At 39.5% G+C, this 17,210-nt stretch overlaps 1 protein-coding gene across 2 annotated transcripts in view; it reads left to right on the forward strand.

Moving 5' to 3' along the window:
* MIPOL1 (mirror-image polydactyly 1) overlaps window positions 1–17,210 on the forward strand; it is a 167,274-nt gene that overhangs the window by 116,219 nt on the left and 33,845 nt on the right. For both annotated transcript variants that reach the window (XM_086613306.1, XM_086613305.1), the window contains exon 11: window positions 2,501–2,595. In XM_086613306.1, the coding sequence (XP_086469432.1) occupies window positions 2,501–2,595 (95 nt within the window). The remainder of the gene's footprint in view (window positions 1–2,500; window positions 2,596–17,210) is intronic.

Genomic DNA, 17,210 nt, shown 5'->3' on the forward strand with positions numbered 1-17,210 from the left:
AGTGGTGACCAACTTCACCTCTAAATCAACCTTTTTAAGGAAAACCTCTGCTAGAGGAACCTGGGTGCAATTCTTTTTGTTCTTGTTGCCCCTTCTTTACCCTACCACTCAAAAAAATTTAATCAAAACTGATCCATTTCTGTGAAGAGTTCCAATTTCCACAGCTTGACATTTTCCGAAGGAATAGTATTTTGTTAAAAAGTTCCCAAGCAGCTATTGTTATTACTAGAGGTGAGCTCATGTAGGATTTTTGCCATGTGCACTGTGGATGGATTTCAATATACATTATAGGAGTCTTCCAAATGTTTTATAGTAGTGCAGGCACCATTATTTTAGTTAGCAATTTAGCTTTGTTATGGGCACTGTTTTGCTTTCCTTCTTTTCATGAAGGAAGGCATCTCACTTTTGGGAGCATATTTGAGTCATTTATTTGTGTGTACCGCTCTTTGGGCCTTTGAATGATGGTTTGTTTTGTTGCATGGCCACATGCTGTGCACGAAAACTCCTGTGCTTGAATTTTTGTTGGTCTCATGCAGCTCCCTAGTAGTAGCCCCGCTGCGTGCTACTGAGGAGGTTAGCAAATGTCTACTTCTCTTCTCTCAGTTCTTGTAGCTGTTGGGTTTTTTTTAATCCAAAACACATGATTCTGCTTATTTTTACTGGTGCAAACCCAGTCAAATCAGTGCAGTTTTCTCTGCTGAAAAACTGACATAAATAAGAGTCTTCAGACTCTAGTGCCTTCTGACTTTTGTCCTGAAAAGCAAGTGGAACATAAGGTGTATTTTTTATGATAGTTCTCCAAAGAGACTAGCCGTTAATCTCTCCGTGAGTAGGTGTGTCAGCTGCAAACATTTCCTTCCAGTCTACCATTTCAATCACACTTCACAGTACACTGAAAATTGGCAAGGATGTTAATTATTGGCCTCTAGAACAAACCACCTACTTTGATTCAAGCGTGTTTTCCAATTTTTAAGAATGTTGTTTCACCTACAGAACAGCATAATTACAGAAAATAGCTTGGTTTGGCTAACATCCTTGTGTTCTGTGAGTTCTGCTTGCAAGGCAGTAAGCAGCACTGGGCAAGAGGCTCACCTGCAGAGGATTTTAACCTCTTGCTGACAGGAGTTAGGGTTTGCCAGCAATTCAGTACATTGTTTTCAGTATCAGAAGCTCTAAAACCACTGTCACTCAGAGGTTAAACATTAACACTTTCTCCTTTTAAAGCTGAAGGCACCCTCCATATAGTAAGAAGGTTTGTTTTTATTCTCCAGGGAACTTGCTGTTAACGTTTTATGAATGTCTGTTACAGGAGCAATTACAGCGTTGGGTCCTGTATCCCAGCAATGCAAAACCCTGGGTGCAACATAACACGCTGAGCAACACAGTGCAGAGACTGGTTGTGTAGCTGCATTTGTGCAATGCGGTGTTTAATAAAATTTGCCAGGAGTCAGCCATCTATCCAGGGCATGATTAATCAACCAGCAGAATAAATTGCCCATAGATGACTGGGAGTTGACAGTAAACAGTAAAACACCTGCCTTGAAGACTTACAGACAAACAGGAAACAGAAGCAAGTGGGAGCCCTGTTTTAGGAGCGAGATTTTGAGGCGTACAGACAGAATTGCTCATGATTATACAGCAAGTCTCGCAGAGCTAGAGGCTGAACTCCGTGCATTTCACTTCATGCATTTGTAGCTCATGTAACAGGTCTTTAACTTACCAAGAAACTTTTCCACAATACTGTCCTGAAGAGTTGGCAGAATCCACAGTCAGCGTTTCTCACACATGTGCCTCTTGGTTTGGGGCTCTACAATTTGTACAATTAATAACTTACACCATGAATTAAAAACATTGGAAAGCAGCCCAATGCTCAGGCTCATGTGTCAAAGAATTGCTGTGCAAGCCCAGTCCTACTTGTTGTTACAATAATTAATCATCTGCTGATTTTAAGATAATTTATATGGTACCTGGGCCCTCAAGGGAGTCCTGCAGTGCTATTGAAACTGGACATTTTAAAATTAATGGTGATTAAGCTATAGAGCTATATTAAATATACATGAGTGCTTATTTCTCCTGCCTCCTCTTTAGCCGTAAGGCCGTGTTGGGGCTGGCCACCTTCCTGATCTTACAAGCCACATGCTGCAGTTTCCATAATGGCCGTGAGTCACAAGTCCTTTGCAGCACAGTGTGAATAAACAACGAACATCGGGAGAGGGAGCATCCGGGAGGGTTTACCCATGGGAGATGACAGTGGTTTCTCAGGGATTCCCTCGTTCCCCTATAAACCACATCCTGGGTGAGAAGGCAAAAAACTAGAAACAATTGCAACGCTAGAACAAGGAATTTTTGTAAGAATTAAATAGGCAGTGTTACAAAACAGTGTGACTTTGTGTATGTCATCATGATAAAGCATGGCTGAAATGAACCCACAAATGATTGTTTTGTTTTCAAAGCAATAGGGATATTCTGAATAAATTGTTTGTCGTTTGTCTTGCCACAGGCAGAATTGATAGCCTTGCAACAAGAGAAAGAGGCTGCTCTTCAACGCTGCAAAAAGTTAGAAGAAGAAATCCAGGCATTGCGTGTTTATTACAGGTAAAAAAATTAATACCAGTATAAATCAGTGACTCATAGGGGAAATTTTCTGTACTGCGTCTGACTGTGAGTGAGGAAATGGCCTTATCAAATAGGTATTTGTTGGAAATGTGAATACATCAATGAATCAAGGTCTGCATTTCTGCTTTACTGCTCACCAACCATCTCTTTGAAATAGAAGTCCTTTTCTTATAGCCTAAATTTTCTATTCATTTCTTCTAAGGGAAGGGTGCTGGCAGTTATAAAAATGAAGAAGCTGTGTTATAATTATGCTTCACTTAAAAACACAGGGACAAAAGAACCAGTTGACATAAGTGCTTCTTTCTTCCCTGATTGTTTGCATGTACCTGACTTAATCAACATAGATTTTAAAATAATCAAATCTGTGATTTTGAAACACTGTTTTCTTTTCAATCCCACCATAATATGTATGTTTTAATTCCTTTACGTTCTGTAGTAGTACTTAGAGTGAGAGAAATAGTCGTTCTCTCATTAATTTAGGTGGGCTGCACTGACCATTTGCAAGGATCGGTGGGTTTTAGTCCCTAAGGAAAAGCTCTGTGTGGTCCAGTGAAGGAGTGAGGTTGTTTTATGGAGTGATGTTGGGTTACAGCTCTCATTTCATCCTAACCTCCTGTGTGAGAGGGGATATAGAGCTGCCAGCAGGTTAAAGGCAGGAGAATTGGCATCAACACAGCAGAAAATTGTGAATCTGAAGGCTGAATGTCTGTGATGCGGGGTGTGGGCTGCAGAGGTAAATAATAAACGTAGTGTGAATATTACGTTCATCAGAAATAAAGAGGACTAGTTAGTTATGACTAAAAAGCATTTGCAGTAGCAGAACTGTGTATGTTTTCAGTGTTTCAGCATTTGCAAGTGAAAAATACTCGGGTTTCTAGAGGTTTTTAGAGTTTCCCCTTCTCATTAAGTTTATTAAAACCTTGGAGGGAAGTTTTAAAAACAACTTTTGTTCCTAAACCTCATAGGCATTTATTTAAAGCCTGTTAATAGTGAATAGAAACCCCAAGCAATTTGTGATTATTGCTTTTAATGAATTTGGTCAGCATTTAGTATGTGCACAAATTACGTTATGATTTTCCAAGCTAGTAAGAATTTATTATAGTGCCCTTATTACTCACTTAAATGGGATTTGTAGAATAATTTAAAAACAGAAATGCAATTTTTGTGTTGATATTTCATAAATTAAGAATTTGCTTGTGTTGATCTCTGCACATTGCAGGTGATATTTCACTGACTTTTAAGTAATGTTTTTGAGATACTGTGTCAAATTTGCACTAACATACAGTATTTAACAAGTGTCAGTAGAGCGTGACCTCAGTTTACTGATGTAAATACTTTAAATCTCAGAAATGTTAACAATAATGACTTGCAGAAATCACCATTAGAATGTACCATGTTATTAACTTACGGCACTTAATTTGAACAGGTGGAATTTCATTGTAAGTTTGATGATCGTATTTTGCAAGATTTAGTCATAAGGTGTGGAAATACTCATCTGAATATCCCCTGGGGCAAGAACTGTTGTATCACTACTAAGTTATACAAGTTACAAAGTAGTTCAGAACATCAAAAATGAAAGATTTTATTTCCTACTTTGTTGTTCTTGGAGAATTTGTTTTTTTAATGCATTCTGAAGTGGACACACAGAGACAGAAAGACTGGCAGGAATCTCTGAAGGTCATCTTGTCCAACTCTCCTGGCTCAAGCAGAGCCACCTAGAGCAGTTACCCAAGAACATGTCCAGATGGGTTTTGATCATCTCCGTGGATGAAGACTCCACAACCTCTCTGTATAGAGACATTGTCCAAGCATGCAGAGACGCAGCTAGGAAAGCCGAAGGCCACCCGGAATTGCTGCCTTTTATATCTCTCACCAGGTTCTAGAAGGGCTCTTATAAGTGCATAAGTAGCAATGTTTGAGGTCTTGTGCCTATCTTTTGCCTTGGTCAGTAATTAATTGCACTTTTATGGGGATTCTTAGGAACATCTTAACATTTTAGTTACAGTTTCCCATATATTACATGAACATGTGCAATGTGTCATGCAGATGTGGCAGTACTTTGAACACATGCCAAATGAGGTAGATGAAGAAAAGAATACATGGCATGTGTGCATAAAGCTTCAGGGACTGTATCAGGCCAAGAGTGGGCTGGCCACAATAATCATGAACGACAAAGTAGAGAGTGCATTTCCCAGGCCATCTCAAATGAGTGAAAATTAACCCTGTTTTGTTTTTGAAGGCAAGTTAAGGAATGCTTGTATAGATGTCTACTGGGTCTTTTTATTTCTTTTTACTGCTCGCTATGCTATGGTCGTCTAGAGTAAGCACTGAGGGTGTTTTTCAGGCAGCCAGTTTTGGACTGAGGTGGAAGTTTGGTCTTTGATCCTAGTGAGTTAGCTAGATGATTTGCTGTTCAAGACTACGTTTCCCTGGAGTTATTTCTCTTTTGGGTTTCAGAGCTCCCCAGTGAGTAAAATATAGGCTTCCACACATGCTCCACTCCTCGTCTGAACTATAGAGCTGCAGTGAGACACATTATTATGCAGAGTGCACATTTTCTTCACCTACCGTTCTCTCATCGCTTTACCAGCTTCTCCCACCTTCTGTCATCTCTGTGGTGCCAGCCTGACAGCAGCTTGGGAATTTTGGCTGTTGGGTGCCTTCTCCTCCTTCTACTCTGAGGTTTTCCTCGGCCTTAGGAAAAGTGTTTTCTTATACTTTTCTTCTTTGTTTCCTTGTTTTAACTGAGATTTGTACATCATCCATTTACTTAGGAGAAACAAATTTAAGAAAAAAAAACAAATACTAGAGGCTAATGTTAAAATGTACAAGGGATACCTAAAGCCACCTTAATGTTAACAATTTTTGAATGCATACGTGTGTAAACAACAACGTTAAAATGTGTATTTTTGTACTGATCTTTCTTTCACTAACATTAGTATAATCAAAAAAAAAGCCAGATATCATTTTATTATACAAAATCAGGGAAGAGATATTTAGGTCCACAATATCTGTATTTGTGAACATGCAACTGTATGTATACACAGGCATGCTCAAAGGAGGGAAACAAGTGGAGACCTTCAGGAAAAAAAAAAAAACAATCCCCTTTAGTTTCTCCAGGAGAGAGATTCCTGGTATTTAGAGTACTGCATCCCATTTCGGATCACTAGTAAAAGTAAGATATATAAATTGAAGTGAGTTTGACAGAGGGCCACCAGTATCGTCAGAAAACTGTAGCATTTGCACTGAAAAGAGGGTCTGAGGGTACTGGTTATGTTCAACCTGGGATTAAAAAAAAAATCTTTCTTTGGTGGCTTCAGGGAGACCTAACAGCAGCCTGACAGTGTCTATGAGGAGAAGGACAGGCTCTTCACAGTGCTGCGTGAGAAGAGAGTGAGAAACAACAGTCTTGAATTGAAACAAGAGAGTTTCAAACTGGTTATAAGGGGAAAGTTTTTCACCGTGAAGGCTCTCCATCATTGGAACAGGTTGCCCAGAGAGATTTTGCCATCTCCATCTTTGGAGATTTCCAATGCCTGACTTGGTCAAGTCATGACTAACCTGGTCTGATCTCTAAGTTGATATCACTTCAAGAGGGAGGTTGATAGGACTGGAAACCTCCAGCAGTCACTTCCAACCTAAATTATTCTACAATTCTGTGATCTGGTAGCTGCTCCTGTTTGAAGCCATTTGATTTTTTTCTCCAACTGTGAAAGAAGTCTGTGTTGTAAACCATACTTCTTTGCAGATGAAGTGGAAAATGAATCCTAGCTGAAACTGGAGTTTCAGGGAAGGCCTGAAAGACCCAAACAAAAATTAAGGTGAACATTTGGGGAATAAATTACAGAACATTGATTTCCATCTGAGTTTTGACTTTCTGAAAAGAAAGCACGTCCCAGAACAATTCCAGCCTTCTTTAAAAGGAAAGAGAAGGGAAAAGGAGGAAGAATCTAGTTCAGATACAGAAAGGAGAGGAAGTTGGCTCTGAATAAAGTTGGGCAGGTTCTCTGCTTCTGTTTGTTCTTCTTGTGTTGTTGCTGTGTCATGTCTCAAAGGTAAAATTGCATTTTCTGAATAATAACCCGAAAATACATGTCAGAAATGAAAATTTGCGTAACAGTTAGGAATAGTATAGAGTTTCTAACTTACTAATACAATTGTTTCAACACAGTCCTCTTTAAGCTAGGGATTAATGCAAATCATAGATTGTCAGTGACCAAAGGTTATGTCCAAATAATCAGTTTTGAAGTATGTGGGAGTGTTAATCCCACTACCTCTTTCTCACATAGCTGTTTTGTTTGAACATCATCACAAGATTTTTATTTGCATATTTTTCAGTTAGGCAGTCTGTCCATTTTTTAATCAGTTTCCTTCTATTTTAGTAATGCTTCAGAAGTGTACTTCTCCTACTTGTGAAAATGCTGACAAAGACATATGCTATTGCATCCTGATTATTTTTCACGTAGTAACTAAAACAGTACAACTATGTATGAGAAATATATCTCTATATAGGGAAGTACATATATATTTTTCCAATTTTTGTTTATTGTTTTTTATTAAAGTCTGAAATATTTCACTGAAAAGCTTTGGCACCTGGAGTTTTCACACACAAATAATTTGAAAAAATTCTAACTAGTACAGCAAAAGGTATGCCTCTAACATATCAACCACATTGCAAAGAAAGATAGGAGAGCAAAATAAAAATACAGGACTATGTTTACTTCAAAGTATGTTTTCAATAGGTTTCTTTTTGGGGTCCAATGCAGTGATGCTCAGTTCAATAAAATTATTGTTCATTCTCCAACTGTGTAAGGTATGTGCATCTGCATTAGTTCACGCACCTTTGAATGAAGCTGCTGAGGATAAGAATTTTTATGTCCAAGCTCTAAGGTAAAATTTAGGAATGCTTTTAGTAAGTTTGAATAGTTATTTCAATAACAATTTAAGAGGCTCCTTTGTGATTTAATCAAGTGCTCTAAGAGCCATATATCTACCAAGTCTGACGTTCACAGGGGAATAGGGACAGTGAAAATTTTTTTGAAAAAATAACTTTATCCAAAAGTTCTTCCAATTTGCTGTTGAAATGTGTGAGATGAAGAAATAGCTGCAGGGTGGAAGTCAGAAAGGAGAGAAACTTACGTGTATCGTGGCAAATTTCCTAATGAACAGACATTTGAAAAAACTTGCAGTGTTAAAATGAAATTTAATTTAGAAATTTTTTTTACTCTCCTGAAGTTGAGACAAAGTAAAGATCTGAAAGATCATAGTAACATGGAGAGATGGAGTTTTAATGGCAGATGCATGTAACAGTCCCAAGATTTGCACGTTGCAGAGTTATTGAAATCTGTAAGTTAGGACCAGCATTTGAGAAAAAGAGAGCTTTTTTTACAATTATGTGACAGTTTTCAATAATGAAATAGAAGAGTAACTTCAGTGAAACCCCTTGCAATAGTAAGAACGTATGACCTGAAATAAATATTTATAGAATCAGACATTCAGTCAATATGGGTAGCTTCTCCATCAGAACTGCAGTTTTGTTGCTTCCTAATCAGTTGTATCACTTCTAAAAAGTTATGAACTGTTGAAGAGGTTTAATAAAATTTTAATCTGAAAGCTGTTAATGCTTCAATTAGGTTGGAATTGATGTTTAAGTGACACTAGCAAACAATCTAGATAACAATTTTTTAATGAATGTCCATATTCTTTTCCCACAAAGTCTCTTGTAAAATGACATGGATGTTCATCTCGTTAAAGATGGAAATTGATAGATGTGAAAGAGAAGAGAATCAAGAGGTTTTTATTATTTCCTCAAATGAAAGACTTATAAGCGCAGGGACAAACTCAATTTTCATTTTAATTACAGAACTAAATCACCCTACAACAGGAGAAATTAATGAAAAAAAGATGCTTTGCAAGGCATCATTTGCAGTCCTGAAAAAAAAAAGACTGTTTTCTATTCAGGCTCTGAATATAGTGATGCACATTTAGTTTACTTCCATTCTATAGTTTCACGGCCAATGTTACGGAATATAATACTCAGATGCACCATTTCAACTACGCTTCATGGATTCCGTGCATGGATATATAATGGTGTAATTCTTACTGTTAGACTGTTCTTCTCACTCCAGTTTTAAGGGCTGTTAAAAGCTGTGAGTTATTCTACCTAACATGTCAGTATTCGTCCTCTTCTTGTATTCCATGTGGTTCCCAGCCACTGCAGTAGCAAGTCAGAGTACAACTGCCTAAATATTCAGTCTTCTGTTCTCTGCCTCAAAGATTTCAGCCTGTTTGTTCTGCCATCTCTCAGTTTTTCTCAGAGATTTCTCCATTCCAGATTTCTCTCAGGGGGACATGATGTGCAGCAGAAGATTAGGCTCCTCTAACATCCAGCTTCCCAGTCCAAATGAACTGGAACCCATTTACAATGGGATTAGTGAGGCTGCAACCACTCGTTTAGAGTGGTGAGTTCAGTCCTTCCTCTAAGGCAAGAGCAGGATACCTCGAGCACCTACCCCTGCAGTTTACTTCAGAGAACCAATCTTTTCATGACTGTTTTTTTATCTCTCTTTTTCAGTTATGGCCGTTGACTCATTTTCCTGTTCTTTTCATCCTGTCTGCTTGCTGCTGTTCTGGCAGTTGCTGTCATTGTTTCGTTATTGGTTGCTTTAGACATAACATGGTATAATTACAGTAATTTAGAAGAATGACCAGATAATGATATCACTGTAAACCTACTGTTCTTTTTGCAGAATGAATTTGGGGGTGATCAGGGAGAAGATGGCAGTTATGTTTTAAGTATTCTCTGTCCTTGGAGCAGTAAATTCTATCGTATCCAAGAGTTTCAGACACCTGACATCAAACATAAATCTTGAACAAATCAAATTTCCCGCTTCCAAGCAGAGGAGAAACTCTCTTTTATATCAAAGAAATGAGGTGCTTGTGTCTGTTATACAGTGGTAGACAGTGTGATATGTCTTCTTGTGAAGGAACCTAACCCACTGCAATTCAATACAGCCCAACATATGGAAAACAATGGCTCTGTAAGGGAACACTAAAGAGTTTCATTATTCTTTATAGAGTAACGTCTTTCATTATTATAAAAACCTCAGGTACTATCCCAACTATATTTTGTAGTTTGTTCTCTACATATAAAGTCCCACTGATTTCTGTGGGAGGTTTGGATGTGCAAGGAGGAAAAAGAGGAGGAGGAGGAACAGGAGGAGGAGGAGGAACAGGAGAAGGAAGAGGAAAAAGATGAGGAAGAGGAAAAAGAAGAGGAGGAAGAAGAGGAGGAGGAGGAAGGGAAGGCGTTTATCTTTAAAAATCGTGTTGCTCTTGTGACACTGCAGGCTGTTACCTGCATGGGGTGTTGGCAGAGCTGAGACAGAGCAGAGGGAATGCCTGGTGCCGGGCACACAGGTGGTGTTAGCAGAGCTGAAACAGAGCAGAGGGAAATCCCGGTGCCCAGCACACAGGACGTCTGCTGCCAAACCAGAAATAACTTTCAGAGCCTCTTCCCCTTTGTTTATAGAGGTAAGTATTTGGCACCTTTTAAAAGTTCACCCCTATGACTTGTGCAGAATGCTCTACTTCAGGTGTCAGATCACCCCATCACCTTCCCGGGCAGTATCCAGCTGTTGTAAACATGAGCTTTCATCCCTAAGTTTGAGCAGGGAACGGCAGGAACGGTTTTGGTTTCCTTCCAGAAGTAGGAGCTGTCCCAAGAGCAGCAGCTTGGTGGCAATGCCTATGAGGGCACTTGGGTAGGACTGAGGGTTTCTTGCAGCAGAAATACTTGTGTGAATTCAGGCTCTGGTCTCATGGTCTTTGCTCTGCTGACCTCTGGGGAAACTTCTCTGCAGAAGGGCTCACCAGAGCACCTGTGCAGGAGCTGCTGTGGCTTCAGACCAGCCCCGGCCCTTCTCATTTCGAGAACCAGGTGTTTGGCGTCAAACCCAAAGTAGCCTTCGCATGAAGTTGTGGATGCCCCATCCCTGGAAGTGTTCAAGGCCAGATTGGATGAGGCTTTGAGCAACCTGATGTAGTGGAAGGTGTCCCTGCCCATGGCAGGGGGGTTGGAACTAGATGATCTTTGAGGTCCCTTCCAAACCTAACCATTCTATGATTCTATGATTCTGTGAATAGAGATTTAGCCCTTGTTTGTGGTTTGTTGGGTTTTTTTCACATGCGTGTTTTCTTCCTGTTTGTTCATTGAACTGAGTGCTGAAATTAGTCTAAAAATGGGAGGGGGAGGGGCTTAATTGTCTTTTGAATTAGATCTTTTAAACCACAGCTTCTCTGAGCAACCCATGGAGATTTTAGTGAATTTTAATCAATTTGTGGGGGCAAGGGGTGCTAACACCCTGGTAATTTGGACCTGGGCTTTAGAGTCTGTGAGTTCAAGCTTCTCGTTTGTTATGATGCCACTTTCCAGTGCAGTGTCGCAGCCTTGAAAGAGGTGGGATTTTAGGTTGGTGGGTCTTTCTCGGTCTGTAGTCCTGTAAGTGTTTTTCCACTGGTAAGCCCCTCTGTCTTCTTTCCCTTTGTCTCCTTTTTGCACGTGCGATCACAGCTCTGATTAGTGTAACAGGAGATAAAAGGCCAGGGTTTGGGGACTGTTTCATTAAGTGATCAGACAGCTGAAGGGGGGAAAACAGATCAGTAAGCTGCTCTGCTTTGTCAAAGCAGCTGCATGAAGTTTTACTAGCGCTACTGAGATGGCTGTATTTGACAATGTCTTCATGCAGGTGAGTGGTGGAGACAAGAGTCCTACCTTGTTATCCTTGTTATCCTTATGTATTTCATACTTTATTAGATTTGTTATCTTCTTCCCCCTGCCCCGTTCCCAGACTTCTTGTTCTCTAGTCTGGATTGATTATTGTCTCTCCTTCTGCATTCGTTCTACTTTCTAGCACTAATAAGGTCAGAGAGACTGACTATAAATCAGTGGATAGGGAATTTTCCTGGGAGTGTGACAGACCAGGCTTGCACCTATACTCCAATTAATATTTGGCCATTTACACAGAAGAGGGATAGTAGAGAGAGACTCCAGAATATACCATAGGCGTGGTGTTTGCTGTGCCTATTTGGCTGACAATGAAAAGTCAAAGCAGTATCTGAACCTGTTGCGAGTGGGTGGAGGGTGTCACTTTTTTTGCCTCCCAATGGAATACCTTCACCATCAGAGCGCTCTCTAAGATTCTTCTGCCTCTCTTTCGTTTAGAGACACACTCAAAATACTTTTGAATGTTTCTCTTTTCGCCCTGACATGATGGTGAAAATTTTCCCATCTCACTGGGGAAAAAAAAAAAATATAGCATGGAAAAACAATTTCCTACTCAGCTTTAGCGATTTATAAAAACTTCGAGGGAGAGGAAGCACTGAACAGTCAGAGAACCCAGCCACTGGATGGAATAACAAACCACCCCACGCCATTCCTGCAACCAGCATGGAGGTGAATGTAGCACACTCAAATGGCCTTGTGCCGCCGTTGACTCAGGCGTGAATTGGTCTGACCTACCTTTAATGAAATCTTTGTGCCTAATGTTTCCAGGGGCTGGCTCTTGGCCTTCAGAGGTGCCTTGCCAATAGGAACACTAAGCAGCAGGTCTGAGGAGGAACATGGACAGCGTGAATGTGACCTGAAGTGCCTAACACGCTCTGTGATGCAGTTTTAATTTGTACCATGTACTGTGCTCTTTCTGCTACTGCTTCTGTTATGGGCTGTGTTATATTGAAAAACTTTGAAGTTTTTGTAAGGACCAACTAGCCACTTGTTCTGCCAAGCACATTAAAGCTAGGAAGCACTCTGCAACCCCTTATACTGTATTTCAGCAGACTTGGGAACACTTCTTCCCTACCTGTTTGCTGTCATGGGGTAACGTGAACTAAAACAACACTTGCCTTGTCGTTTTTGCTGTGATGGACCTTTTCAGATGAGTTTCTGCTCTTCTCTAAGAGCAGGGATTTGCTTGACAGAAAGGAATTCCTTGCCATCGAATGCTGATATGGTCTCACGACTCTGTATACATGGCCCTGGTAGCTTTCTTTTAGCAGCTCTCCTTCACCTGGCTGATTCTTTCCCCTTCTCTTTCACCTCCACTCTCAGTGGTTTTCTGTTATGACTTCCTTGGTTTCTCAGTGAGCTGAAAAGTCTAGGAAGTATAATTTAGTTAGAGGCTTTTTGGAATAAGTACATAGCTCGAGGTTTCTAGGAACTGTTTTTCAAATTTGTTAAAGCCTAATAAAATGAAGTTATTGGAAGGAAGGCTTAAAGTCTCTGCAAGAACTACAAGCAAACAGCCGACTGACTGCTACTGATAGGTTGGAGTAAATTAGTAATACAAAGCATTCTACTCCTGTAGAAATACTTGTAAAAATTAGGACGTTGACATCAGTAGAGTTAATGTCTATTCTGTACAATGTAAAGATACTCAAAAGAAACATCAGAAAATTTATAAAGCCCGTATGCAGGGTTATGAAATCTGTTATCTGGTAGAAAGGGTATGTGACCAGAGGCTACATATTCTGATTTTGCCATTGAAAAGCTGGATGAATACAGATGAATCACATCACTAAACTCTGCTTCAGCTGCTCTATTTGTATAAACTGAATAAGAAGTTTTACTGTTTCATGTAACACCTTTAGAGATCTATTACTATGAAAATGCAGGTACTAGGTACTCCTACTTTAAAACGAGGGAACTGAAACAGATACAGCATGAGAAGCAGCCCTCTCTAGAGGAAGTTAAAGAAATACAGGAAAACTGTGTGTGTAATAAGACCTGTTTGAAAGACAAATTTTCCCATGAGAAGTTTGAAAGAAAATCTAAAACTGCAAAAAAAAGAATTTGACTTGCCCTATGAATATTGTATGAAAGGGAATTTCTTTCGTTATGAATATGATATTTAGAAATAAAGTAATAACATTGTCAGGAGGACTTTAAATGCCATTTCTTTTTTGTTGATTTTTTACAGGACATGTTTTTATGTTAAAATGTCAATTCAATAATAATAAAAAAAAATGTTTGTTTTGATGTGTTTCAGTTTAGTTTTCTTCAGCTGAAGATCTGAAACAAAATAGCATATCAATTTGAAATGTCAAGGTGAAAGGAAAATTTTCACGTAGAAATTTGCCACAGGAAGCCAAAATGTTTTTGTATTGGAATTTAAATCTCCTAATAAAAAAAAATATTTGTTTGGTAAGAAGACTTTCCACATCAGCAATTTTCAGCCAGTGCTAGACATAACATTGTTTTTCTTACTTTGAGCTTAACCCTGCTCACAGTGAAGTCCATGGAGAACTTCTCTTAGGAAGTATCTAGGAATTCAGGTGGCAGAAGTCCTCTGCCTGTCACAGAACACAATCCAGAAGACTACCTACCCCCACTTGTTGTGTTTACAGAGACAAGCCAAGAGTAAGGTATTTTCTTCGTTCAGTTGCTTTTTGAAGTTAGAGCTTTTATTAAATTGCTACATGCATATCATGCTGATGCCTTTTACTGGAAAATTTTCCGTTTTTACATTCCATCCACAAGCTATTTTCTAACTAATGTGATAGAAGGCTTGTGTTTTGGAAGCTGAAGCTTTTTAGCATTGTGTCCAGCGTTGCATAGTGATGTGTTACTCATCTGGTATGGGTAATTCTTCCAGCATAGGTGTGAAGGCTGTCATTTTTACAGAGGGCAGGGACTGACCTGGAAGCTTGAGCCACAGTTTTCCAGTGAAGTCAGCCTGCTGAGATTTGCACAATTCTGAGCCTCTTAAATATTTGAGTAAAATGTAACATTAGTAATAGTTTGCTTTTATAAGCTGCAGTTCATAAGGTCATGACAGGAAGGAGAACTAGCACAGAGCACCTGAGTTTTTTCCTAACACCACCAAAAAATCATGTAAGCAGCAGTACAGAGGTGCTGTCTCAGTAGCAGAGGTTTTCTGGCTGTGAGTTTGGAAGGAAAAGCCACAGAAGGAGAGAGAGGGAGTTACGCTTAGTGAATCATCAGTGCTAGATTGACAGCAAAGTGAGTTTAAAGAAGCTCTTCCCCTACCTGAGCCGCTTCATGCTTTGGTTTTGTCCTCTTTTCTCTTAATCTGTGCTGTATCAGTGATACAGATTAGAGCATGACCACCCACAAATGTCATCATGAGCAACACAGAAGTGCTATGCTTATTTCTTTCTTTCACCTTCTTCACACTGCTAGCTAGCCACACTTAGTATGAAGGCTACTGAATTGAAAAATACAATATTGCAGTGTGTGATAGTAAAACTTTGTTCTGGACACTGTTGACTGCTGTGCTGAGTGAGTAAAAGGGCCAAGAATCAGATCTCGGAAAGAAGAGAAACCTACAGGTCCTGTAATATCAGGGCTGAACCCACTGAGGTTGCTGATGGTTGGAGCAAATAAAGTCATGGTCTGCCACATGGGCTCCGCTGTTTTGTGTCTCCTGTCATCAAGAGAGCTATTTTTATGCAGTTTTTGCCACTTTCTGAAGGCTGCTGCTTTCATTTTTGACAGAAATCTAAATATTTATCTTCATGCTCAACATCATTGTTGCTTCCCAGCTTTCAGGGTTAATAGCATGTGTCTGTACCATTCAGTAGGCACCAGGACGAAAACATTGATCACCACAAAGTAAGCCTTGAGATGCCCAAATTGTTTCAAGAGCTAGAATAGGAAATAATTATTGCAATTGTGTAAAATTTGTTCGTAAATGTTAACATCAGAAAAGCTGTAACTGCAAGGGATCTCTCTCTCTTTTCAATGTAAATTTGTATTCAGTGCTGGCCAAACTAGACTCATATGCAAACAGTATCTGCCCAAAAGCCTAAACTATAAATACAGTAGTTTATTTGGGATTTGTTTGCTTGTCTTCTGTATCTTTTTTTAAAAAAACAAAGTAGGAAAATAGTGGGGGGGAGGCGGGGAAAGAAAGTGTTCATTTGTCTTTCATATTATTTATTTTCTTCGTATTTCTGGTGCTTGCAGCAGATAAAAAATCTTTTTCTTTCATTTATCTGTTCTTTCAAAATAGTAAGAAGTGTTGGGTAGAAACAAAGTGAAGTCACAGCTGGGTATTACTGTTACAAGATAGGAGATGACAATGGTATCTTTTTAGTGTATCTGTTATCTATGGTGTCATTAAACCTAATGATGTGCTAAATAATAAAAGCAGCCTTATCACATCGCAAGACCTTGAATTGTCTCAAAGTTGCCATGCCTGTGGGTTCCCTTTGGCTTTCAGAAAGGGTTTGGACTCAGAAGAAGCTGCAGTTCAGAGTGCGTTTATGCGATCAAAGCTCTTTAGACAGATGGCTGCTAGCACTCCAAAATGATTAAAATATGTTCCAGGCAACATCAGTCTGTGGGCTTGGGGACCCAACCTTTCATTAGTCAATAAAGGGTCTTGAGTTCTTGAAAATGAAATCTTTAAAAGCTAATAAGGCTGCTGTTTTGCTCTGAGCTGTTCCTTTGGATTTGCAGTTGCGGATTGGACGTGGGCCAGTATCTGTCCAATAATATGAGGCTTTAAGAAAAAAAAATCTGGTTACAAGAGGCCTCCCAGCAGATCTGCCTGTTAAACAGTGTGGCCAAAATTTTCAGTCTTGGATACGCAAGTTTAGGCACCTGAGTTTGTTCTTAAGGAGCTGGGAGGGGATCTGTAAGTGCCCCTTTGGAAAGCCAGTCACTTGCTGGAGTATACTTTAACTATAGGCACCGAAGCTGATCATTGACCTATTTTATTTTTAAATCCTTATGAGTTGACCTAGGAGCATCTCTAGAATACTTTCAGGGTACCGTAACCAAGATGATTAAGTAAGTTTTTAAGAGCTTCTAGAAATCAGTAATATTACTTGCAGCATTCCCGAGTTTTGTCAGTGCTTGCCAAATATGAATGTGCCATAGTATAGTTTAGTGCTATAGCACAGTTGAGTTTATTCTTTTTTCTACACTCAGCTTGTGAGAGATAGCAACTGGGGACTTATGCAAAAGTGAAATGTCTGTAACCTCTGCGTGTCTGTGTGAGGGCGGCAGCAATAAACGTCTGTTTAATAAGAGATGAACAAATCCAAGCCTTCTGTTTCTTCTTTTTTCTTTCTTTGACAGAGGAGAAACTGCTCTGACAGTTTGTAAACTTCTGAACCTGAAGCGTTCTTGCCCCGTAGATTCTTTTCACACAAGTCTCAAAATCTGAAGATATGTCAGTTCTCTCAGAAATGCCTCAAGATTTAGCCCACTGGTGGCTGAAAGATAATGTATTTTAAAACACATCAGAGTTTTGACATACACACACAGAAGCAAAGCAAGTCATGGTGATCCCATTAGCTCAATGTGATCCCATTAGCCAAATTGTTCAGCCTGTCTTCTTTCACCTTGGGAACAGCTCTCGCATTCCTTTTGTCAGGACTTTATGGGGCTGGCAACTGAAGTTCTTCCTCCTCCCGCACCGTAGTTACTTGGAGAATGTCATACTCCATTTCTCTTTCCCATAGTCTCCCTCTGAAGGTTTGCCTGTGCTTCAGCTTGAACAGCTGATGAATTTTACTCATCATAAACACTAGCAAGATGTTACTGTCTTTCGGTAAATGTACATCAG

Source organism: Tauraco erythrolophus, chromosome 6 (genome assembly GCF_009769465.1).
Source record: "Tauraco erythrolophus isolate bTauEry1 chromosome 6, bTauEry1.pri, whole genome shotgun sequence".
Classification (NCBI taxonomy): Eukaryota; Metazoa; Chordata; class Aves; order Musophagiformes; family Musophagidae; genus Tauraco; species Tauraco erythrolophus.